The following is a 27,198-nucleotide window of genomic DNA, read 5'->3' on the forward strand; positions in this document are numbered from 1 at the left end:
ACATACAAGTACTTTGATAATAAATTTACTCAGAACTTTTGAAGGTGTAGAATCCTTGTGGGTAAACTTAAGAAACTACAAGGCAAAAAAAGACACTGATGGAAGTTATATCCAAACCTCTGAACGGTAGCTAGGATATGGGCTATGGGAGATAGAAAATGTATGTCTAAAGGGCAATGCTATGATACTCATGGGGGAATTTTGATATTCAGGTAGATTTGGAAAATTAGGTTGGTGCTGGATCCCCAGAGACAGAATTTGTCGAATGCCTACGAGATGGCTCTTTAGAGAATTTGTGGTTGAGCCCACTAGAGGAAAGGCTATTCTGGATCAGGCGTTGTGTAATGAACCAAACGAAGACAACTTAAAAAAAGCCATAAGGAGGGAAAAGATGAAATATGAAGGTAAGCTAGCCATTAATATCAGAGAGGATACCAAATGTTTCTTTCCAGATATATAAAAAGTAAAAGAGAGCCAAGAGTAAATATTGGACCACTGCAGAGATTGTAATGGGGTACAAGCAAATTGCAGATGAACCAAATCAGTATTTAGCATCCTTTTTCACTGTGAAAGACATTAGCAATATGCCAGAAGTTCAAGAATGTCAGGGGGGCAGAAATTACATTATATGTCAATGATGTGGATGTCAGAATTGATGACTTTGTGGCCATGTTTGTGTACAATACGAAGACAGGTGGAAGGCAGGTAGTATTCAGGAAATAGGGAGGTTTTCAGAAGGACAGGCAGATGAAGAGAATGGGCAAGGATACAGCAGATACAGTACAGTGTCAGGAAGTGTAGGGTCATACACTTTGGCAGAAGGAACCAAAGAACAAGTTATTCTCTAAGTGGGCAAACAATTCAAAAATCCCAGGTGTAAAGGGAGTTTGGAGTGCCCGTGCAGGATTCCCTAAAGATTAACTTGCAGGTTGAATTGGTGGTGAAGAAGTTAAATGGAATGTCAGCATTCATTTCAAGATGACTAGAATATTAAAGCAAGTATGTAATGCTGAGACTTTATAAAGCACTGGTGAGGCCTCACTTGGAATATTGAGAGCAGTTTTGGGCCCCTTATCTAAGAAAGATTGGAGAGGGTACAGAGGACACTCACAGGAATGATACCATGAATGAATTAGTTATTGTATGAGGAATGCTGAATGGTTCTGGACCTGTGCTTTTTGGAATTTAGAAGAATGAAGAAGCATCTTGTTGAAACCCATTGAATGTTGAACAGCTTAGATAGGGTGGATGTTTCCTGTTATGAGGGAGTCTATGACCAGAAGGCACAGCCTCAGAAGAGTGGGAAGTCAATTTAGAGCAGAGATGAAGTGGAATTTCTTTAGCCAGGGGGTGGTAAATCTGTGGAATTTGTTGCCACATACAGCTGTGGAAGCCAGGTCCTTTGTTGCACTTAATGCAGAGGTTGACAGGTTCTTGAATCATCAGGGCTTGAAAGGTGTGGGGGAGAAGGCAGGAGAATGGGGTTGAGAGGTAAAATGGGTCAATCATGATGAAACAGTGGAGCAGACTCAAATGGCCAAATGATCCAATTCTATTCCCATCTCTTACAGTCTTATGTTTCTGTCGGTTCTTAATTTCAAAGCCAGTCAACCTGTAGTGGATTTCAAAAGTTTTTAAAACATTTCTTGCATGGAATACACATTGGATTGAGTAAACCATTTGCTTCAGGTGCCCAGAATGAACACCTTTCCCACGTCACCCTCGAGTTGAGTATCACTTTCTAGCTTGTACCCTCCCTATCCTCGTCCCTTTCTCTGGCTTCTTCCTCCTTCCTTTCCAGTCCTGATGAAAGGTCTCGGCCTGAACCGCCGACTGTTTACTCCTTTCCATAGATGCTGCCTGGCCTGCTGAGTTACCCTCGAGCAGAATTCACTATTTAGAGAATCATGGCCAAGAACTTGCACCTTACTATACATGATACAGCTCAGTGACGCAGCCATAACAAGGCCACAAAATTGCTTTCATTCTTCAGAAACCTTTTTCTTATTCCTGTGGCACCATCAATTATTTACAAAATGGTAAGAGAAGGGGTGTGGAGTCATATCGAGCAGTCCCAAATTCACCACCATTATAATGCAACTTAAGGTGAGTCTATGACATTAATAGGACAGTACATCTTCAGGAATCGTACCATGACTGTCTTGGGGTTTGGGGTGGGCAAATCGGATTATTCTGCAAATATGACTACGGCGGTCAGTAATTGAGCTGACTGCAGGACATCTCACTAATCCTTTACTGTCAGTCAGAATTCTGCAAGGTTGACCAGGCTTCTTGTTGTTGACAGGTCATCTGTCCAATTTGATTCTTAGAAATGACAGTGAGACGTGTGTTAGGTGGATTTTCTCTCCCCACAAAAGTCTAGTGACTAACACTGTAATTAACTGACTAATCTCTGGCATTCATATATTGAAAAATAGCACTGAGAGAAAGCTAAACCAAGAGGAAAACCCAATTGCTTTTATTGATGTGAATTTAAACTCCCGATTTTCCTTGGCTAGATAGGAATACACATCTCCTGCTAACTGGTCCAAGCTTCTCACTTCCAAGTTCAATTATATTCATTATGTTACATTGCTTCTACGTGGACCTCGACTTCTGGCTGCTCACCCTCCCACTTAAGACCGCCGAGGACTCGATCCCAGATATCCCGTACGCCGGCACCCAGGAGACAACATACCACCCTGGAATCCTGTGCTCACCTACAGAATCACTGTGTGTTCCCCTATCTAATGACTAAATTTTTGCTTTAATTTCTGGCCCATAATGCACAAGGAGTTAGTTATAATTTGCCAAGGGTTCTGAATGAGGAAATGCAAGCGGCTGCATTTGGCATCAACCACACAAGATGCTGGAGGAACTCATCAGGCCCGGCAGCATCTATGGAAAAGAGTAGACCGTTGACATTTCAGGGTCCTGACGAAGAATCTCGGCCCGAAACGTCAACTGTTTACTCTTTTCCATAGATGCTGTCTGGCCTGCTGTGTTCCTCCAGCATTTCGTGTGTGTTGCTTGGATTTTCAGCATGTGCAGATTTTCTCTTGTTTGTGATTCTGTTTGGCACCAATTGGCTACAATAAACAAACAATGAATTGTTTTCATCCTTGGAATTAGATTCATATATCCTAGACACATTATTCAGAATACATTGTTACAATTTTTGTTTGTAAAAACCCCTCTTCTGAACACTTCTTCTCTACTTTCTTCCCGTGTTGAACTGTCATTTGGCTTATTAGTTAAGTAAAAAAATTAATTACAACACAAAACCAGGGAAATTGCTCAACAAATTGGGTAGCAATGGCAGGGAGAGAAACTGAGTCAATGTTCCAAGTTGAGACATCTTCATCTGGACTGGAAACTGAGAAAGCAAGTGTGCTTTATGTAACAGAAAGTGAGTGTGGAGAGAACATTAGTAACAGCTGTGATAGAATGCAGACTAAAGTTGTCAAGGTAACAATTACTATATGCAGTACATCAACAGTAAGGGGAAGAAAAGAAAAAAATATCAAATTGGAATTAGACAGATGTGTCTGAAACCTTTGCTTCCAGTTATCTGGAATTCTCCAGATCACTGCCACTCAGACTTTTAACATTGGCCTCCTACATTGCTTCAACAATATCAATTGTGAGTTTAAGGACCAGCATCCCATCTTCTGTTTGGACATGTTGTAGTTCTCAGGACTTAGTACTGAATTTAATTATTTCAGTTAACCACCTCTTTCATTCCCGTCTTCACAAATATAATTGTAGCCCCTGGTTTCAATTTGGCTCTTTTTCTTGCTAAAGTGTCAGTTTTTAATGTAACTGTTACCTTGTAAAGTTTGCTCTGCGTTCTATCACAGACATTCCTTCACAGTTCTCTCCAACCTCTTCCAAGCTGCCAAACACAGACGTTCTCTCACTTTTCCCGTTCTGATGGAGGATTCTTGAACTGAAGCATCAACCACTTCCCTCTTCACTGGTGCCAACTGAGCTGCTAAGTACTTCCATCAGTTTTCACCATCTATGCTTTTCTTGCTCCATGTACTGATTGCAGTTATGTTACATAGGTTTCATGAGAATCCCTCATTGACATAATGGCTACAATTGTTATTTTAGATAAAGAAAATGTCAATTTTCTAACAAACTATTCCAGCATTTAGGGGGAAAAGGTCTATCGCTTTATATTTCTGTGCCTCCCCGACAACTGTGGTACTTCCACAATCCTCCTCTTCCTTTTTGTCTCACTCTATTTTTTTCTCTTTTTCTTTCTACTTCTTGGATTGTTTTCACTTCTCTGCTTTCCCTGTCTCCCTCCAGGCTTCCCTTCTTATTGTTCCTTCTCCGTGCCGTATACCCTCTCCTTCTTGCAGTAAATCTCTGATTAAAAAACTGAGCAACAGCAGAAAATGGTAGAGGACCCTCGTGTTTATGATGAAATATTGGTTTGTTTTTATAAACTTTGTTACTTCATCTTCTACCTCAATCTCAAGTGTCCATCCCTATTATTATGTGACTCTGTCCAATGCTTCATGTGTTGGTATCATCGGATTTTTTTTTTTAAATGCTTCATTAGTTGTAAGAATTCTATGATACATTCGCCTGCTCAGCCTGCTTGATGACAATATCACTGGCCACCAGAATCTTTCTGAAACTGATGAGATTAACTTAATCCTTCATGAGGGGGAACTATACATTGCACGTCAATCGATCCTTTGCACCCCTTGTGACGACATCTTCTTAGCAAAAGCGTTATTTGTGGTCTCAAGATGCAAGTGCTGTAAAAAATCATGGGTATTCACTTTGATTGAAAGTTAATTAAAAAGTTACTTATACTATGTGTCACATGAATGTGTCATCAGCTGCATTTTTACAAGTATGTAATAAAACACGGTCAATTAATAACAAGTTGAGGGACCGAAGAAACTGCTGAAATAAGTTTTATTATCTGCAGTTTGATGAATCTCACAGGGGAGAGTATTAAAGTGAGCCAAAAAAAACTTTTCAAGTGACACTGCATGCCATTTAAAGCTGAGGAAAGAGTGTTACTGTTCTTTGAATCCTCATTCTGGAACACAAATGAATACACATATGACAAAATTAAAGAAAAATGTAATAGTGGTTTGAACAAAATAAAGTACACAGAAATGGATGAAGGTTTCGTATGGAATGAACTTCTTGATGGGAAGAACAGACCTTTGTATTCACTGGGTCACATGAGAAGAGCATAGTTTAAGCAATGACACATCTTCTGTATTTCTTTCTTTGGTTATTATATCATTAAGATAGTTCAAGTAAATTGGCAACAGATGTGTAAGATGCCATATGCTGGTTCAACAAGTTCATGCAGGTCAGCTAAAGTAGAGTTGAGCTAAATGTTTAGAAACAAACTGCAAAGTGAATGATTCCACAGAAGGCAGGTTAAACGTCTGGTGTGCAGATGTCTACACTCCCTACCAGTTACAGGGAATTACTGCTTATGCACATTGCTGGATATAAAAGAATGGTTTCAGTGGTTGGAGATGTACATTGATTATTTATTAACTGTGCCTGTGTACCACACCCATTACTCCTGACAGGTTCTTTATCTCAGTAATGAAACTGTGGAGAAACGCCAACTATCTTCCTCTCTGGCACCCACCAACACAGCAGCAAAATGGAATAAATGGATCATCCACGCTCTCACAGTGCTGGCAACTAACCAAGAATAATGACGAACAGTGGAACCAAAATCGAAATCTGCAGATGTTGGAAATACAAAATAAAACAAAAAAAAGAGTCAAGCAGGCGAGGCTGCATCAGTAGGCAAGGAAACAGAGTCAATTTTCAAGTTAGAGACCTATCCTCAAGACACAGAACGGTAGCCTGAGGGATGCATGTTTTAGGGAAGTCAAAGGGTGAAATCAGCAGCTCCCATAAAAGGATAAAATAATCTTTAAGAATTCTGAAGGGAAAATGATAAATGTTTAACTCACTCATAAAAGATCAAAGGGCAATCACACTGCAAACAACTTTAATCCATGGATTTCCTAGATCACTGTTCAACATTTAAGAAGTTACTCACACAGCTGCAAGATGAATGATATTAATATTTTCTTTAATGTATTGTATACCTACATAAAATCTGCCCAGGGGTAGCAGATGCAATAAAGCTAGTAATATGCAGCTGCATTAGAGATTGTAGCTAATGGATTCAGCGCTGATTGATTTACAGTTTGATGTAAATCAACCTCCCTGATAATAAATGCAGGTTGCAGTATTTCTAAATCTCTTCACAACACATTTAACCTTGGTACACATTTACAACAAAAGAGATACACGTTTACATCCATGACAGAACACTTAACCTAATCACAGACTGGGACATTAAACTCTTCTGTTAGACTGAGATATACAGCCATGATTAAAATGCACTCACACCAGAAGTCTCTTGGATCACAAATAGACACATTGCCCATAATATAGCCAAAAAACACTAAATTGCTTCCTGCTCTTTTTTTTTTAAAAAGGTAGTTGCTTTTGGTTCTACCCCCTTGCACTTTAAGTTCCAAGTTACTTGGGCATATGTACATTTCACATGATTTTAACTGGTTTTCTCTTTTAAATTAACTAATTTAGCATTGAAACTGACAGCCAGAGCTTCTTAATCTCTTTATAGGCTTTATTATTAAATCAGCCTTAGACTGTTTAGTTCTGGATTTGACTCATAAAGGTTTTGTTTCTTTGTCAGGCCTCCATGGATTTGAGACGAATTCTTAAAGTCTGCATTACCTCCAACACAGTTACAGCTGATTAAACTGTTGTGTAGCAGCGTGGTTATAGATAAATTTGTCTGTCCCTCGCCATTGTGGCATGTCACACCATGCTTCCTCAGCACGAGAGCAGACAAAGTTGCTTGAGTAGTCACAGGAGAACAGCTTAAGGAGGCAATTTTAGTGCTACAAACTTGCCCAACACTTGCCAAGTGTCAATGCTCATCAAAAATCCAGAATACAAACGAAGACCTCATTCTTTCATAAAAATCTAATCTTGTACACACGTATTTAGGTTGAATGCATCACCTATATGCAAGTTCAGTCTTTTCAGTTTTTTCCAGAATCTTGTAAAACAGACAAAAGACATAACACAGAAGTTTCCAATTGGATCACGAAGCGTCTGAATACATTGGTATGTGAATATTAATATATTTTTGCAAATGGATGCATCAGCAATGCTCAAAACCAAAGCAAAACCTTGGTGCTCAAATTAGAGAAAAAGGCATACAACGTATTATTGGGCTTTTATTCCCCCCTGTCAAAATGTTAAATAAATTCAAGTTCTGTTTTGATTTAGAGCCACAGCATCACATAGGTCAGAAACAGCCCCCCATCCCCACCCTTGTCCATGTTGCCAAACCGGTACACTTCTGTACCAATGCCACAACTTCTAAAGAACTAGGACAGTACAGTCATGAATATTTCCATCACTGCTAGTTAGCTCTTGGAGAGATGAACACCAACAATGTTAATCCTGCCAACCGTCTAATGCTCCTCAATCTTTGTAGTCCCAGTTTTACAAGTTGGAAATACAGTAATTAATCCTTTTCTTGACATAAAGGCATCTTTGAAAGAGTCTGCTGTGAGTGACTTTAAAAAAGTCATTTTTAAAAATCATGAAATATGCAAATTCATTTGAGGCAATGCAGTGTTGTGGAGGGAAAGAAGTGGTTGACATTACAGGTCAAAACCCTGCATTCGGACAGAGTGAGGAGGTAACATGGACAGCACAAAGACAAGAAAAGGGGTGGTGAGAAAGAATTCTGAGGTGACTGGGGGACTGGAGGGGTGTGGGATGACATGTGAGTAGTGCGAAGTAGGAGAGGTGAGCAGTGATGGAGCTGGAAGGCTATGACGGGTGAATGTTAGCTACAGACAGAGGGGAAAAAGAGGAGGAGTAAGGTGGGGGTGGAAGGGAGGGGAGAGGAGTGTAAAGAGACAACTCCTGCAGTGGTTTTGTCCTGGACCTGCCAAGTTCCTCCAACATGTTTGTTGCTCCAGATTCCAACATCTGCAGTCTCGCATCTCCTGCCCTCACTCTGCTTTTTATTAAGATAAAATGTTTTTTTTTGTTGTTGATCTTCCCATTGACAGACTACTCTAGCTGCTGGGACATCCTCCGTTGACATGAATAGAAGTCTTGTAATGTACGACTCAAGATAATAGGTTTGTCAAGTGTCCACCAGCTTCACGTGTTACTTATTTCAAGCAAGTGATTTTTTTTTGTGTCTTACAAACCTTCCCTCTCCCCTCCATATTAACTGCCTTTATTTTAAGAATAGACAAGGTGCAACTTACAGAGATGGGTGTTATTCCACCAATGTATGTACTTTGCTATTTTTATCTGCTCTTAAAATAATTTCAAGCATTTCTGCCAGCACTGAAGTTTCACACAAAGATCAAATGACCTCTATTTTAAGATCCTCTCACTTTCTAAGCTTCCACCTCAATTCAAAGTGTCCCTAGGATCTGACAACATTGATATCAACAGCTGAGGAGCCAAACACAAATGAAGAATTTCCAGAGAAAGCAACCTAAATGCTCATTTAGTATATACACACTTTATATATAATGCAACTGCAATTATATGAACACTTATGTTAGAATATCGTAATTGAAACATTCCAAAATGTCCACTGTCAAGAAATACTCATGATATAAAACGGTGACACTTACGCATAAAATTACTTTTTACCTTTTTGCGAACTAACATTAACTTCAATACTAAAACACGACTCAAACAAAGGGCTATTTTCAGGTTAATTTATGTCAGTTACATTTGTGACAATAATTCAGAAAACGTGTAGCTCAGGTTGTCAATGGTTGGGTTGAGTTGTTCTCCAGTCTTGGCAATTTACTTGCAAACGTTTCGTCACCATACCAGGAGACATCATCAGTGCGCTGTTAATTTGTGCCCCAAGTATTATGTCAGCCAAGCTTGGAGAAAATTCTCCACAAGAATCCATGAACACCAACTGGCTGTCAAGCGGTATGACCAACTCTCCGTAGTCTCTACCCATGAAGATCAAGAGGGGCACAAATTCAATTAACAGCAATTAACCAATGTTGTCTCCTTGTATGGTGACAAAACATTTGCAAGTAAATTGCCATAATCGGAGAACAACTCAACCCAGCCATATTTATGACAATCCTGCTGATTTCCCTCGATTGCAGTGGAGAAACTGCAAACAGATCAGCTTATGAAGACAGGCCGAATCATTGACAACAGCTCAGAGAATTCCACATCAACTCTACTCATGAATAAATTCCAATGCTGCTGATAGTATCCTGGTGAAATGACAGCAAATAATAGGCGTTTGCTGCCTTTGCCTCTGCAAAATGTGGGCGATTACTTTGACATGCAATGTGAATATGAGATTGTTCTAGTGTCAAGTGTAATCATACCAGTGCATCCAGGTATACGTTAGTCCACTGAACTTGTTTTTCTTTTGTGCCAGCTAAAACCATTGGTCTCCCAAGTACATCCAAGTATTCCTATATTAAAAAAGAGAATGGAATAATATAATCAGGAAAAAACAGATGTTATTTTTTCCAATTATGCTAAGCACGGAAAAGTAACACTTGATTCCAGGTTATGTTACTGACAGTACAACTTTAAGTTTTCAAAGGAAAAGGTACGCAGTGTAAGTGTTTTCTCTTCCATAGTTTAATTCATTTTAAGACCCAAATTAGTTTGTTGTAGGGAAACTGCACAGTATGAAAGGCTAAGTTTTTCTTTAAAACTTTTAGGGTTTTTATTGTTGGGTTTTTATTGTTGGAAACTTAAAGGCAAAATACGCAAGTTAAAATTCTGGTACAAATGAAGAAGCTTATTTAACAGAGCCAGCGGGCTGATCAAACCAAGAAGGGAACAGAGACAAAGGCAGCTTCAGAGTGTCCCAGGAACACTGAAGGTGAAAAAGCCGACAGGGGCATAAACCCAAGTCAGTTGCGTAGTATGCAGCATCTTCTAAAATGTTTACATTAGAGATTCTCTAGTTTCGATCCATCAACTTCACCACAGAACATTCTTTGGGGACACTCCCAACAACTAGTCTATGAAATTAGCATAGGTTTTTAAGGGATTATCTCCATTTAATAGCGATGTACAAGTTCTACAAGGCCCCCAATTCAGTCAGACTGCTGTCTCAGAAGGGGAAAGGTCCCAGACCTTCAACCCAGTTTTGCCATTCAGTAAGACCATGACCAAGTCAGACCAAAACACCAGACCCCTCAAGAAAAATGCATTATCGTGCGCCTTTCAACTGAAGATGGTAAAATTTCCAGATTTTCATTGTGGAAAAAGTGTTTGCCAAATGCCCCAAGAATATCATAACCTGTTCTGTATTGTCCCACCGGAAGAAATCATTTCCTTACATCAATCTATCCAATCCCTTGGGAGGATTACCCTTCAGCCTTCTACATTCCGCAGATTAAAAGCCAGGATTTTGGAGCCAGTAACCCAATAGGCTTCATTTTTAGCCAAACCAATATATAAAAGTCTTGAGGTAAACTGAATGCAGATGGAGTCTAGCTGAGGCCCTGCACAACCTCAATCTCTAGAGTTTTAAAACCCATAGATCTCTTTGATATCAACTCCTGTGCCTCCTGGATTTATAATAATAGGATCATTACATGGTTTATTGCACTGCTGGTCAGCTGTAGCCGTGTTTAAAATAGCCTGCTTCTTTGAAGGCAGCAATTTTAATTGTGGTTTGATCAGGCAATGTTTGGAGACTTGAGTGAACTCAGCAGTTTCAGGCTTAGTTCAGAAGTATCAATATTTTTATTGGCATCTTAAATAAAATAAGATCACAAGACACAGGAGCAGAATGAGGCCATTCAGCCCATCAAGCCTGCTCTGCCATTTCATAATGGCAAATCCACTTTCCCTCTCAACCCCATTCTTCTGCCCTCTCCTTTGTCTTGTTTGCCTGGGGTAATTCCTAACTAAACATACTGCTTCAGTAAAGGTAACCCTCTATACCAGGGGTTTTCAACCCTTATTATGCCATGGTCCCCTGCCATTAACCGAGGGGTCCACGGGCCCACAGGTTGGGAACCCCTGCTCTATGCATAGAGTCCAAACTCGGCTCCCTGTCTGAATTCACTTTCTGAATTTAGTTTCTCTGGATGTCGATGACCAGATGTTCTGACTCTCCACTTCTAAAAGGTGTCCAACTAGGTGGAGCGAGTAGACCTCTGGGAGTAGATCCTGAGACATGCTTCATTCCACTATTAAAATATAGCATTTTATCTCATATGTACTATTTTGTCTATATTTGGATGGATCTACAGTACAACATAATACTTAGCTGTAAATACAGAACTCTTGCTGATAACCTGCTTTATCAAAGCTTGGTAAATAATATTTCAATATAATTGCTCAGAAGAACTGTGACTTCTGAAGCATACCATGATCTGACACAAGGTACAGCTGGCCTTTGGAGCATTGCTCAAAATGTGAGACTGGGTGGTGGAGGAACAAGAGAGAGTGAATGTGCTGGAATCTGAAAATAAAACAAACCGCTGGGGAAATTCTGAGGATCAAACAAAGGGATGGCCAGCTTTCAGGCTGAGTCGTAACACTGGATCTCTATCCAGGAGATTGGATAGTGCCATCTTTTCCATGCACAAATCCCACATTTCAATGTAACCCAGGATATATAGGCTTAGATGACCCATGACCAATCCCTGAACCATTCTGGGAAATAGTCAGTGACCTTTGGAAGATGAGAAAGTGGTGCATGCATCGGTATGGTACGTGGTGCATCTGACGTACAGCTCAGAAACTAATGAAACCAGATTTCATCACACCATCTCCGGTATGTTCTGCATTTCTGCACACAGGCGTCGGGAACGCATTGCCGTAGACATTATAGCAAGCTGGCCATCTCAGATCCCATCCCCCTACATTTGCCTATTAAATATGATTGGTCAGAAATAGTGAAATGTATAGAGCAATGTTACTAGTATCCCTCGGTCTAAAAGTAACCGAAATACAAGTTTTTCCATCTACTCCTAAAGATGCAGAACAGCACACACAAAAATACTGAAGCAACTTCACGGGTCTGGCAGCAGCTATGGAAATGAATGGATAGTCAACGTTCCGGGCTGAGACTCTTCTTCAGGACTGAGATCAAGGGGGAAGATGCCAGAATAAAAAGGTGAGGGGGGGGTGGAGGAAGAGGGGAAGGTGGCTAGATGGAAGCTGATAGATGAAGCTAGGTGGTTGGGAAAGGTAAAGGGCCAGGGAAGAAATCTGACAGGAGAGGAGCTACGCTAATAGAAGAAAGGGAAGGAGGAGGGGACCCAAAGGCAGGTGAGAAGAGGTAAAAGGTCAGGGGGAGGGGAGAATTTGTTTACCAGAAGGAGAAATCAATATTCACGCCATCAGGTTGGAGGGTACCAGACGGAATACAAGGTATTGTTCCTCCACTCTGAGGGCCTCATCTTGGCACAAAAGGAAGACATGGACCGACACGTCGGAATGGGAATGGAAATCAGAATGAAAATGTTTAGCCACCGAGAAACTGCTTGTGGCAGATGGTGCAGAGATGCTTGATGAAGCAGTTCGGGAGCACCGGGCACAATAGACGACCCCAAGGGGAGGATATGTTTATTGGTAGGATCCCGTTGGAGATGGCAGAAGTTGCAGAGGATGTGTTGGATGCAGTGGCTGATGGGGTGGTAGGCAAGGACAAGATGAACTCCATCACTGTTGAGACAGTGGGAAAATGGGATGAGTACGCATGTTTGGAAAATGGAGGAGATGTGGATGAGGGAAATCCTGGTTCTTACAGCAGGAAGACATCTCTGGTGTCCTGGAACAGTAAATCGGGTCCTGAGAACAGATGTGAAGAAACTGAGGAAAGGAAATAGCATTTCTACAGGAGATGGGTGGGAAGAGGTATAGTCAAGATAACCGTGGGAGTCAGTAGGTTTATAATAGAAGGCGGTTGACAGTTTGTAGACAGAGAGACACACAGAGACAGGGAACGGGGGTGTCAAAGATGGACCGAGTGAATTTAAGAGCAATGTGGAAGTTAGAAGCAAAGTTAATAAAACTGACGAGCTCAGCATTGGGGCATGAAGCAGAGCCAATGCAGTTGTCAATGTAGTGTAGCAAGAGTTGAGGAGTATTACCAGGAAGGCTCCTAAAGATACTGGTTTTAGAAGAACAACATAATTTCCTCAGCTAATCTCCCAATGATAATTGTCATAAATGCTAAAAATTGTGCATTACTGAACTAAATGCTCTGGGTATTCAGGATTTAGGTTAGGTTTACCAAATACTGCCTTTGGACACATTTGCAAGTCAGCATTCTTCCAGCAATCTAACTGGACTGAAACTCAGTTCAGGGGTCAAAGTTCAACATGTTCTATTCGCTGAGCTCCAGTACATTCTTCTCTGCCTTATGTAATGTGATCATTTCTAATTTACAAGGACAGGAGGAGTCGAATAGAGACAGATCTATGGTGATAATATACAAGTAAACTTTTGGCTCTGTTCAGTTTTTAAGTACTGTTTAATATCTCAACGCAAATTGGAAGCTATTTGAGATTTTCACCTCAAATAATTTAATTTTCCAATTATCAACAAATTATTCATTGTCCTATTCTCCTCCCACTTATTAAAAATCTACAGCATAAAATAAGGGATTTGGCATAAAACACAAAATTCTGGAGTCACTCAGCAAGTCAGACAGTATCTGCAGAGAAGGAAACAAAAGATAACGATTCAGAGAAGATCACTGGATTTTCTGCCTGGACTGCTGAGAATTTTCATACTGTTTTTGACTTGAGCACACTTAGAAAATTAGCAAGCTCAGCCCGGTAAATTATATTTTAATATTACTACCTGTGTGTTAATACGTATTGCTCCAATGCTGGGAATTTCAAAAAAGTAGCCTAAAATGCAAAAAGAAAAGATGTTAAACTGGATTCAGAATCTTTCTGGTGTAACATGAAAAAATAGATCAGAGTTTTCCTAATATGTAATTGATAAAAAGTTAGTTGACCAAATACCTTTATTAGTACAGGCCATCCACTGTAACGGGCCCTTATCATAGTTATGCTGGCCAACTGAAAAGGTGAATACACGCACCTAAAGCAGGAAAGGAGGTTGATTCAGTGATTGGGAAAACCAATACATCACACATTCTATTTGTACACAGAATAGATCTTTGTAGTAAAGATCGAGAATTATAAAATTAATGAAAGGTTTTACGTACTTTTCATTATTTATTCCTTAATCAATATCCGTACAATTTTAAATAAGCTTTAGGTTAAGCTTCAGATTCACTTAATACAGACACAATGGAGATTTTATAAACACTGCAAATACATTGCAAAATTCAAATAGAAATCATTAACTATCTGCCACTCCCCCAACTGCTGCTGCTTGGTTAGAAGATGTAATGTTTTTTCTGACATTAGAAAAGATTAAATTCATTTTGAGGGGGTCTGTGAAAAAGTTCTATTTGAAATGGGGACCTTTCTTATCATATTTTGGGCGTCTTAAGGAATTACCTACTAGTTGAGGGCATTTGATTGCACTTGGGAAGTTGCCTCCCATTTAACACTTACAATTTACCTCACAGGGTGGTTGATGAATTGTAAATATGAGTGTATTTTGGATCATCTGACATATTGCAGATGTGTATGAGCCGTCGTCTTGAAGTAATGTGGGGGTATGGTTGTGAAATGTCCGTACTTGAATTTGTGAATTGTTGTGTCAGGACTCCTGACGAAGGGTCTCGGCCTGAAACGTCGACTGTACCTCTTCCTAGAGATGCTGCCTGGCCTGCTGCGTTCACCAGCAACTTTGATGTGTGTTGAAACCTGACAAGACACTGCTTTTGGGTTGTCCTGGGTAACAGGATCAAGCAGTTACTTTTTGGCAAAGGCAGAAAAGCCCAAGATCCACACTAAGAATAAAGCTAGTGTCAAAGTTACCAAAGTTTTTTCCATTTGCACGAAAGGTCACATGGCAATTGAATCACAAAAAATATTTCATTGTGTGAAGTCCAAGTGTTTGAACTGGAGCTAGTAGTAGGATGTGAATGGAAAAATGGGCAAGATGAGGGGAGAGGATATGGTCATGTATAAATATGGCAATAGAAAGACAGCTGGCTGTTATAGGAACAAAGGGTTGAGGAGTCTGGGCATGTTGAGGACAGTCAGTAATGGAACCAACTTCTCTTTCTGGGGAAGTTAGGGGTGAACTTATGCTGGGCCCACTGCTACAAAAACATCTGCAGAATTTACTCCACACCAGGTTCCGAAGAACCCACTTACTTTAATTTCATGGCTTGCAGATTGGTGCAACAACAGCTAACCAAACTGACCCCTCCCCCCCCACTTCAATTCCCACCCCATGTCTGCTCATTGACAAAGGCAAGGTTTTGAACTCAAAGCACAAGGGTGGGAGATGACGGTGAGGCACAGAAAGGCAAGGTTCAGTAATACAGGCCAAGGTTAAAAAGACGGAAGTCTCAGAGATGTTGACTTTGAACATGGCAGTATGTCAAACTATGCATCATCCTGTGTCCAATGAAGCATCATTTTTCCCTGCACTAGCATTTAACAGCAAAGCTCAGACGTTACAAAGGCAACTCACTCCCCCCAAGATGTTAGTTATTCTTAGAGTGGTTTAGTTTGCAGCTCTCTTACTGGTGCACTTTTCAAAAGATCTGACCAAAATTATCTGAACTAAAGTACCACCATTAACAAATATTTATCTTCTGTGGTAGCTTGTTTACAAAATGTACACAAAGCAAAGGATAGGCAACCTGGAAGAAGCCTCAGTGAATCTTCCCAGAGGAAGGGAATAAAATAAAGATCACAGCCCTTTGAGATATTGTTAAAAACTAAATAGAGGAAAGCACAGACTACGAAAAGAAAGGCATCTTCTAAAGAAACATGAATACATGTACAGCATTCACACAGCAGCTTTAATGTAACTAAAGCTTGCAGAATGCTTCATGCAAAGGAGGATGATGCAAGAACAAAGGCTAATGAAGCTGATTAATGGTAAGAGTGGGATTTCCATACGCCTGTAGATTCTAGACATCTCCAAGTTGCATTTGTGTCTATCTATATCATTGATACCTTTCATTAAGGATGAATCAGTTCCAGGAGAAGGTCACTTACATGGTGCATTAAACCCCATTTCTCATTCATGAATGCTGCTTCTCCTGCTGAGAATATCTAGCATTTTCTGTTTTTACTTCAGATTTCTAGGATCAGCAATATGACATTTGGGTGTATCTGCATTTTGCTTAGCACTAACAATTTTTAAATTGTGCTGTAATGTGTACATAACGTTGAAAAGGCTCATCAGTGATCTTAATTCTCTTTATTGCTGGAAATGCTGGATGAACATTCTGACAAATCAGAAGACCTACACTTAAGCAATTTTTTCTTAATCAACTAATGGGGTGGCAAGCCTAGCAGGAGAACTGCAGGACTTCTCACAACTTACAGAAGGATGAGCAAGAAGTCCTCCCACCCGAATATGTCTGAATATTCCTGCTAAATAATAATCCAGAAAACGTATCGTAGACTCTATTGTGCACTCGGCAGGTGTGTACAGGCTCATCATGATAAGCTCAGCTCTGGACTCAAATGGGAACGAGCACCACATGAAGCGCTTGCTCAAGCTGGCAAGCAGCAAAATAATACCATTACAAATAGAGATCTGGCTCTCACTCAAAGGCTACAGTAAAACTGGTCATGTGGTTTTATTTGTTGTTTTTTTTCTCTTACTTGACATCAAAGGCCACAGCTAGTTTGCAGTCATTAAATGCAACAACCACAGAAGATTCTCTGAAATTACTTAGTTACTGGAAAAGTCTTCAGTTTGCCAGGTTTGCAAGTTCACGTCCACTTTCAGAAGGGACATTAAACCCACTCACACAAATATACAAGCACGACAAATATAATCACGTCTGGGAAGAGACAAATCGTTACAGAAAGGCAGCTTGCAGTAAAAGACTGCTCACTTCAGATAGAGGCATTTAATTCTACCTTACACTTTGCTAATGCTCAGGACAGATGCATCAAATCAAAATGGCTGTTTGACAGTTTCAAATTAAATGATTAGCTAATTGATCAAAAGACAAATAATATTCAATTATTCATACCATGGCTCTTCAACACTGCAAAGTACTTTTTTCACTGCTTGCTACTCAAGTTCATTGAATCTTTACTTACAGTATTATACAATTTTTAATTAATTATTCCTGTGAAGAACGTGGAATATTTGTCCTGATATTAACCAAACTAAGAAACAATGGAGGGTAATTTGCTCAAACGGTTACTCTATTTTATCTCATCCAATTTCAAGAAAGCATTGCTGTTAGTCGACAAAGTAACTTCCACAACAGGAAGCACTGTCCACTCCCAAGCCATCAACACAGTTATACGGAAGGAAACATCCTGGATCACGGAACCCACAAAGATGTGACATCATCTTAAACAAATGGGAGAGGCATGCACAACATTTAAAAATTTCCTGGAAGGACGTGATGGAAACCAATGCAATACAGACATTTAAGCGTCTCATCAATAGGTATATGAATATGCAGAGAATAGGGAGATTATGACACTGTACAGGCAGATAAGATTAGTGTCAATAGATATTTAATTACTCTGCATCATGTTCTGAAGAATCCTATTACTTTAAATTTTATGGCCTGCAGATTGGGGCAGTGACAACTAACCAAATTGACCCCCTCGCCCCTACCCCCCAACTTCAAATCCCCCCCCACCATGCCTGCTTGTTGACAAAGACAGATTTTGAATTAATGGTTTGACACAACATTATGGGCTGAAGGGGCTGTTCCCGTGCTCTACATTCCAATTGTTCAGCAGGTCAGACAGAAATGAGTGGAAATAGGGATAAAATTTTGGATATTTGGGTGTATAAACTCTTCTCAGGTTTCCAGATACAAGTATCGATTATAACCAAAGTTTCAATGAAAAACTCAGCCATCTTCATCAGGGATGATGCCTAGGCACGTCTAGTCCACTGGTATTTATACCCCCATAGTACATCCCTCTTGATTGGTTTGTCCTCATCCAATCAGGTTTCCACTCTCCTACCTTGCTTATAATCAAATTCTAGTTCTTAGAGCGGATTTTCGTCTATGTTAAAATTTTTTACCTCCAGTTTTATTTCAATGGGTTCATTTACCTGGTGGTCCCAATAGCCGTTGGTATGGCACAGTAGCTTTGTGCCAAAAATCAATCCCATGGCCATTGTGAACGCAATGTTCTAAAGTCTGGGAAAGTGCGCCATTTTTGTTTGCATTCAAGGTGCTGATTGTTCTCATTAACTTATTTCTAGTCTTGAGCTGTTCAGGGCCAAGATAACATTCACACAAGTAAACAGTGGCATCGAGAACCTTGTCTTTCAATAATAGCTCCCCAGCAATCTCATGTGAATTAGTAGTTTTATGCCATTAACATAGAAAGACAGCTGTTTCCTTTCTTGTTTTGAAAAGGTGTCTGGCAACAGGTATTCATAGGGCTTGTTTGTTGCAAGAGAAACACCCGACCCCCTTAAAATTAGCAAGCAGAATAATAGCTGTCTATAGGCTTGGCCCCTCCAAGAGGACCACAACCTTGTCGTAGGGTTTGAAGGTTTGCGTTCCTCAATGACCCAGAGAGCTATGTTGGCTGGAGTCAGGGCCTTGTGCTTAGGCTCTTGGTAGGGTCACCTGTGCCAAACAGGTCAATCGGTAGAGGCCAGACTAAGAGTGGTCCACCGGCCCTCCTGGTTTGGAGGTTCAGCTCAGGGCCAACAACCCTGACTGGTAAAAAAAAATTGTGATGGAAAAAGAATTGAAGAATCCTTCTTCTGAGTGTGACTCTGTGGGCAGACAGAGATGGAGGACCTTCATTACTGCCCTAAACGCTAGCAGCAAAACTGGAAGAAAGTATAGGGTTGGTCTTGTTCCATGGGAAAAGAATAAGTGCTCCAAAAATATTTTTATAGCTGACGAGATGCAGGACCAACTTGCTGCTGGTGAAAGGACCACAGCATATAACCACCGTAATGAACCAGCCCCACATACCGTCCCTTGTTTGAGCTATTCCTAATAATCTGACAGTGACTGGGTGACGTGTCTGATGACCCGCATGCACCCTGTGGAATTTAACTGAAAATGATGTCTCAGAATGAGAAGGGCATCTTGCCTTCTTGATAACACATCAACCAGCAGGCTGTCAATTAAACCTGCAGCTAAAATAGTGCACAAGCAGCGTTATCCAGGTTAGATGCTTTGTCTGGACTGGAATCCAGGCTGCTGGAAATTAAATATTGAGATGTGTTTAATGTAATATCTTGCCACACACTGTTTTCACTTGCTGATTGTTTAAATGAAAGAGGATCTGACAGAGAGCATAATGAAACAGTTCTGTATGCTTGTCAAATCCAAGAATCCAACAAAGAGAACAGGTAACAGTGTTGCAGTCAGCCGAGAACAAACCGCAGTGTTTATTACCCTTGCTCCTGCCTGTACAGCCTCTGCAGGCCTTTGCACAGGAATTTGCTGTGTAAAGTGAGCCCGTCCGGTGTGGCATCCTCTGCAAGGATACCTGGACTAGTGAGACCAGAGAAAACATCTGTACCTCATCAGACCAAAGAACTATGCAGTGTCCAAACTAGGAACTACAACATCAGGTCAAAAGTACAGAAATTAACTAGAGGAAAAAGAAAATTAAATTCACCAATAATGAAAATCAGAAGGAAACACAAATTCAATTGTTTAATTTTTATTAATGTAGGTATCTTATACCAATCCATGTGTCTCCATTGCAAATCACTGACTAAGAACTTGTTAAGCAAAGGCTCTGGAGAAGGAGAGCATCTCCTTGAAGTCCACATTTAACTGCATATGTACACCCACAGCCTCATTATCTGATAAAAGTGATCTGTTTTTCACAAAACCTAGACATTATTATAGGAAGTTTGTGCCCTATATTTGAATGTACAGACTAAAAAGCTGGCTAGATCTTTGCTCAATCCACATCAAATGCATTGGCAATGTCTTGTTTTGTTTGATAGTGTTTCAGAACTAATATTATTTGACTGACAAACATTCTAATTGAATAAGGATATTTTTGAAATAACTTAAATAACTATAATATAAACCTTACAAGTTAATGGGATTACAGTTATTGTTTTAAGCTTCCCTTTAAAGTAACTTGCCCATCACTAGGAAATATACTGACAATGACATGGAGCATTTGTTATTTCTTGAAGCAATTCTAAATACCCAGATTGAGACAGACACAATAGAAATCCCTTTGTCTGGATTAAACCAATTTGTACAAACAAGACAAAATATGCCCCCTATTGGATTATAAAATACTCCTTATTCAACCAAACTCATTTAGTATAAATTTGGAAAGTTACAGTCCTAGCAATACCAGCAAGATCATTTCTATTAATACTACCACAGTATTTTTATATCAAAACTATTAGGCTTTACAAGCCACTTACTTTTTTGTCCTGGTTATATGTTGTAAAAATTTCTTGGGCTCGTTCTTCCCCACCATCTGTAAATAACATGATGATCTTGTTGCAATTCGCTCGGGACACATTAAACTACAAAGAAATAATGGAGAACGTCTATTCAATTTCAGTCACACGACATGCCATAGATATGATATAATAAAAAAGTGGTATACATTTCATACAGCTTGAACTAGAATCATTTTTTAAACCTGTGGGATTCCATTACAAAGTTGGAGCTTTAATTTAGATATTCCTTTCATGTTTAGTGTTCTGCACCATCCCTGTTGGTAAGGCCTTGGTTCAAATGGCCTGGAACAAATTTTTCCCTCTCCAATACCCAAGTAATTTGCTATAAAGTTAGGAATCAAATAGGAAAATCTCATTATTGTGTTCCAGCCATCTTCACATATCATATTCCATCGTGCAATCTTTCAGAAGGCTGTCAACTGATATCACAGCAGACAAGGCAAAGACAATAACCTGCTCAACTGATTCATTTGACAATAAACAGCTAGGTGAATAAAAGCAATCATAGGTGTCATGATGCCCACTTCCCCCTCAAAAGATATAAAACAATGAATTGCTGTACCAGTACATGCATCTGAATTGAATGGCCAGGCTTTCCTATCCATTAAATGAACTGGAAAAATATACATTTTGTGCTGTGTTGTAATCAGAACAAGCTCCTAACCCCTTATATAGATAAAGATCCAATACCAGTATATCCCAAACTGACCTTTGCCTGACAATTCCTTTATTATGAACAGTACACTTACAAGTTATGGCATCTAATTCAAAAGGTTTTGTTTTACACCATCGCTTAAATGCAGCCTGGTCATACAATGCACTTTCAAATACCCATAGGAAGTCACAAAAGCGGAATTCCTTCATTTGTAGAAGTATTATTTTAAAATTAGTGTTGATGCAATACAAAAAGACACTGGAGTTTTTAAAAAATATCTGAAGCGCCCCATTTCCTCTTTATTATAATAGCATAGAAATAAACGACAATTTGATTTTTTGGTTGTCATAAAGGGCTGATAAAGGTAAACAGGGTCTCTGTACACTCATGACCATGTGGCTAGCCACCATCTATAAATTCATGAATGATAACACTGTTGCTGACAGGATCTCAAAAAGCATAGAGGAGCAAAATAGATCAGCTGGTTAAGTGGTGTCGCAACGATAGTCTTGCACTCAAAGTCAGTAACTCCAAGCAATTGATTGTGGACTTCAAGAAAGGGAAGTCGAGAGAACACAACCTAGTCCTTTTAAAGGGTTGGCAGTGGAAAGGGTAAGCAGCTTCATATTCCTAGGTGGTAATATCTCAGAGGATCTATGCTGGGCCAACGTTTTGACACAAATATTAAAAAGGGACGGCAATGGCCATATTTCATTAGGAGTTTGAGGAGACTAGGTATGACACCAAAGACACGAGCAAATGTGCTGTGGAGAGCATTCTGGCTGGTTGTATTACCAGTTGGTACGAGGGCTCCAATGCGTAGGATTGCAAAAGGCTGTGGAGGATAGCACACTCCTCAGCCAGCTCCATCATTGGCACAAGCCCCTCCACCATTGAGGACATCTTCAAAAAGCAGCACCTCAAGAAGGTGGTGCCTCAGGAGGGTGACATCCCTCGTTACGGACCATCCAGGACACACCCCTTTCTCATTATTACCATCAGGGAGGAGGTACTCGAGCCTGAAGCCACACACTTCACTTTAAGGAACAACTTTATTTTCCACTTCCATCATCAGATTTTTGAACGGTCCATGAACACTCCCTCACTATTCCTCTTTTGCACCATTTACAATGTTAGGGATAATGAACATAAATCTGATCCTGACCATCACGAAAGGAAAACATCTTTGTTTGTAATAATGGCCAGATCAACAAGAACACTTAAATTTTAGAATCAGAGACAGCCAAGTGGGTAACAGTCAGGAGAGGGAAGGGGAAGAGTCAAGTACTAGAGAGTTCTCCTGTGGCTCTCCCCCTGAACAATAAGTACTCCTGTCTGGGTACTGTTGAGGGGGGATGGCCTACCTGGGGGAAGCAACAGTGGTCGCGCCTCTGGCACAGAGTCTGGCCCTGTAGCTCAGAAGGGTAGGGAAAGGAAGAGAAAGGCAGTAGTAATAGGGGACTCTATAGTAAAAGAGTCAGACAGGCGATGCTGTGGACGCAGGAAAGAAACTCGGATGGTGGTTGCCTCCCAGGTGCCAGGGTCCAGGACGTTTCAGATCGCGTCCAAGATATCCGGCAGTGGGAGGGAGAACAGCCAGAGGTCGTGGTATATATTGGTACCAATGACATAGGTAGGAAAAGGGAAGAGGTCCTGAAAACAGACTACAGGGAGTTAGGAAGGAAGTTGAGAAGCAGGACTGCAAAGGTAGTAATCTTGGGATTACTGCCTGTGCCACACGACAGTGAGTATAGGAATAGAATGAGGTGGAGGATAAATGTGTGGCTGAGGGATTGGAGCAGGGGGCAGGGATTCAGATTTCCAGATCATTGGGACCTCTTTTGGGGCAGGTGTAACCTGTACAAAAAGGATGGGTTACACTTGAATCCCAGGGGGACCAATATCTTGGCAGGGAGGTTTGCTAAGGCGACTGGGGAGAGTTTAAACTAGAATTGTTGGGGGGGGGAACAAACTGAGGAGACTGGAAGAGGCGGTTGGCTCACAAGTAGAGAAAGCTCGGAGACAGTGTGTGAGGGAGGATAGGCAGGTGATACAGAAGGGACACACTCAGGCCGACGGTTTGAGATGTGTCTATTTTAACGCAAGGAGTGTTGTGAACAAAGCGGATGAGCATAGAGCGTGGATCAGTACTTGGAGCTACGATGTGGTGGCCGTTACAGAGACTTGGATGGTTCAGGGACAGGAATGGTTACTTTAAGTGCCGGGTTTTAGATGTTTCAGAAAGGACAGGGAGGGAGGCAAAAGAGGTGGGGTGTGGCACCGTTGATCAGAGATAGTGTCATGGCTGCAGAAAAGGTGGACGTCATGGAGAGATTGTTTGTGGAGTCTGTGTGGGTGGAGGTTAGGAACAGGAAGGGGTCAATAACTCTACTGGATGTTTTTTATAGACTTCCCAATAGTAACAGGGATATCGAGGAGCAGATAGGGAAACAGGTCCTGGAAAGGTGTAATAATAAGAGTTGTCATGGTGGGAGATTTTAATTTCCCAAATATCGATTGGCACCTCCCTAGAGCAAGGGGTTTAGATGGGGTGGAGTTTGTTAGGTGTGTTCAGGAAGGTTTCTTGACACAATATGTAGATAAGCCTACAACAGAAGAGACTGTACTTAATTTGGTATTGGGAAATGAACCTGGTCAGGTGACAGATCTCTCAGTGGGAGAGCATTTTGGAGATAGTGATTATAATTCTATCTCCTTTACAATAGCATTGGAGAGAGATAGGAACAGACAAGTTAGAAAAGCATTTAATTGGAGTAAGAGGAATTATGAGGCTATCAGGCAGGAACTTGGAAGCTTAAATTGGGAACAGATGTTCTCAGGGAAAGGTACAGAAGAAATGTGGCAAATGTTCAAGGGATATTTGCATGGAGTTCTGCATAGGTACGTTCCGATGGGACAGGGAAGTTATGGTAGGTTACAGGAACCGTGGTGTACAAAGGTTGTAATAAATCTAGTCAAGAAGAAAAGCTTACAAAAGGTTCAGAGAGCTAGGTAATGTTAGAGACCTAGAAGATTATAAGGCTAATAAGAAGGAGCGCCAGAAGAGGCCATGAGAAGGCCTTGGCAGGCAGGATTAAGGAAACCCCAAGGCATTCTACAAGTATGTGAAGAGCAAGAGGATAAGACGTGAAAGAATAGGATCTATCAAGTGTGACAGTGGGAAAGTGTGTATGGAACCGGAGGAAATAGCAGAGGTGCTTAATGAATACTTTACTTCCAGTATTCAAAACAGAAGAGGATTTTGGTGATTGTAGTGATGACTTGCAGCGGACTGAAAAGCTTGAGCATGTAGATATTAAGAAAGAGGATGTGCTGGAGCTTTTCGAAACCATCAGGTTGGATAAGTCGCCAGGACTGGATGAGTTGTACCCCAGGCTACTGTGGGAGGTGAGGGAGGAGATTGCTGAGCCTCTGGCGATGATCTTTGCATCATCAATTTGGACGGGAGAGGTTCCGGAGGATTGGAGGGTTGCGGATGTTGTTCCGTTATTCAAGAAAGGGAGTAGAGATAGCCCAGGAAATTATAGACCAGTGAGTCTTACTTCATTAGATGGTAAGTTGACGGAGAAGATCCTGAGAGGCAGAATTTATGAACATTTGGAGAGGTATAATATGATTAGGAATAGTCAGCATGGCTTTGTCAAGAGCAGGTCGTGCCTTTTGGGGCTAATTGAATTTTTTTTGAGGATGTGACTAAACACATGAATGAAGGAAGAGCCGTAGATGTAGTGTATATGGATTTTAGCAAGACATTTGATAAGGTACCCCATGCAAGGCTCATTGAGAAAGTAAGGAGGTATGGGATCCAAGGGAATTGCTTTATGGATCCAGAATTGGCTTGCCCACAGAAGGCAAAGAGTGGTTGTAGACGGGTCATATTCTGCATGGAGATTGGTGACCAGAGGTGTGCCTCAGGGATCTGTTCTGGGACCCTTACTCTTCGTGATTTTTATAAATGACCCGGATGAGGAAGTGGAGGGATGGGTTAGTAAGTTTGCTGATGACACAAAGGTTGGGGCTGTTGTGGATAGTGTGGAGGGCTGTCAGAGGGACATTGATAGGATGCAAAACTGGGCTGAGAAGTGGTAGATGGAGTTCAACCCAGATAAGTGTGAAGTGGCTCATTTTGGTAGGTCAAATATGGTGGCAGAATATAGTAATAATGGTAAGACTCTTGGCAGTGTGGAGGATCAGAGGGATCTTGGGGTCCAAGTCCATTGGACGCTCAAAGCAGATACGCACGTTGACCTGTGGTTAAGAGGGCATACATCAATCGTGGAATTGAATTTAGGAGCTGAGAAGTAATGTTGCAGCTATATAGGACCCTGCTCAGATCCACCTGGAGTACTGTGCTCAGTCCTGGTCGCCTCACTACAGGAAGGATGTGGAAACCATAGAAAGGGTGCAGAGGAGGTTTACAAGGATGTTGCCTGGAATGGGGAGCATGCCTTATGAAAACAGGTTGAGTGAACTCGGCCTTTTCTCCTTGGAGTGACGGAGGATGAGAGGTGACCTGATAGAGGTATGTAAGATGATGAGAGGCATTGATCATGTGGATAGTCAGAGGCTTTTTCCCAGGGCTGAAATGGCTGCCACAAGAGAGCACAGGTTTAAGGTGCTTGGGAGTAGGTACAGAGGAGATGTCAGGGGTAAGTTTTTTTAAATGCAGAGTGTGGTGAGTGCATGGAATGGGCTGCCGGCAACATTGGTGGAGGGGGATATGATAGGGTCTTTTAAGAGACTTTTGGATAGGTACATGAAGAATAGAGGGCTATGGGTAACCCTAGTAATTTTAAGGTAGGGACATGTTCGGCACAACTTTGTGGGCTGAAGGGCCTGTATTGTGCTGTAGGCTTTCTATGTTTCTATCATGGGTATTAAATTAGAAAAAGCTGAAGAAGTAATCCTCCTTTGATCAGAGGTCAGAAGGACATCTAAAAGTATGTTCAAAATCAGATATATTAGTTGGGACATTTTCCAGAGGTAGGTGAAGAACTGGATGACAAAATCTGAAGTGATACGATGAATATTCCTTTGCACAGCATGTTCTGAAAGAATGGTGGAAACACATTTAATGGTACCTTTCAAGTGAAGCCATGGGTAAACAGCCCAAGAGTGGAATGATTAAGTGAATGAAGAATAGGCCTTTGAGCTGCTTTACCATTGGGTGTTAGGATGCTGAGAATTGAGAATAATCTGCTTGTAGAGCAGCTCACCTTATCCTTTGTTAATTTATTTTCAATTGCCACATGTTTCAGAATGGAAAGTAATTGAATTGTCCCTGTGCTGTTCATTGATCACACAGTAGATGTTACATCTTTATTTGCTCAGTTTATTTAATCTTTAAGATTACTAGAATCACCTATATTAATTCCTTTGTTGTAACAATGAATTTGCATAATAACTCAGTTTAACTACAGATTTAATCTCCATATATGAAAGTCAGGGTACTTACATTCAACAACTGTTCAAAGGCAAACGTAAACCCTTTCTTATAATCAGTGATTCCCTTTGCTTGTATTTGATTAACAGCATCTTTGAGGACCTTCTTATTTCGCACATTAGCTTGCACAAGGTGTCGGAAGCAACTGACAGATTTTGCTACGTTGTTAAACTGGGAAAAAAAAGCAAAAAAGAAAATCAATAAGATACATCTGAAAAATAATACAAGAAACCATTCTAATCTCCCACTCCAATGTCCTGGTCCTGGTCCAAACTTTAATAGCAATTGGCAGACCCACCAATGACCCGTTATTAAGTGCACTGTCGGATCTCAATCCATACCACATTGACCACACCTGAGGCTAGTTGTTATGAATAGTAGATTTCAGATGAAATAATTGAGCTCCAATTGATTGGGCTGATTTTGTCATAACTACAAGCACTGGCCAAACAGCTCTTTACTGCCTTCCAAAGATCTTTGATGCCAGTTATGC

The 27,198-nt window shown here is 40.7% G+C and overlaps 1 protein-coding gene across 5 annotated transcripts in view; it reads right to left on the reverse strand.

The window, feature by feature from the left end:
* LOC140186954 (voltage-dependent calcium channel subunit alpha-2/delta-1) overlaps window positions 1-27,198 on the reverse strand; it is a 747,581-nt gene that overhangs the window by 181,868 nt on the left and 538,515 nt on the right. For all 5 annotated transcript variants that reach the window (XM_072241811.1, XM_072241809.1, XM_072241810.1 and 2 more), the window contains 5 exons: window positions 26,718-26,876; window positions 20,545-20,649; window positions 14,061-14,139; window positions 13,894-13,943; window positions 9,438-9,527 (listed from right to left, as the gene is read on the reverse strand). In XM_072241811.1, the coding sequence (XP_072097912.1) occupies window positions 9,438-9,527; window positions 13,894-13,943; window positions 14,061-14,139; window positions 20,545-20,649; window positions 26,718-26,876 (483 nt within the window). The remainder of the gene's footprint in view (window positions 1-9,437; window positions 9,528-13,893; window positions 13,944-14,060; window positions 14,140-20,544; window positions 20,650-26,717; window positions 26,877-27,198) is intronic.

This window comes from Mobula birostris, chromosome 23, assembly GCF_030028105.1.
Source record: "Mobula birostris isolate sMobBir1 chromosome 23, sMobBir1.hap1, whole genome shotgun sequence".
Classification (NCBI taxonomy): Eukaryota; Metazoa; Chordata; class Chondrichthyes; order Myliobatiformes; family Myliobatidae; genus Mobula; species Mobula birostris.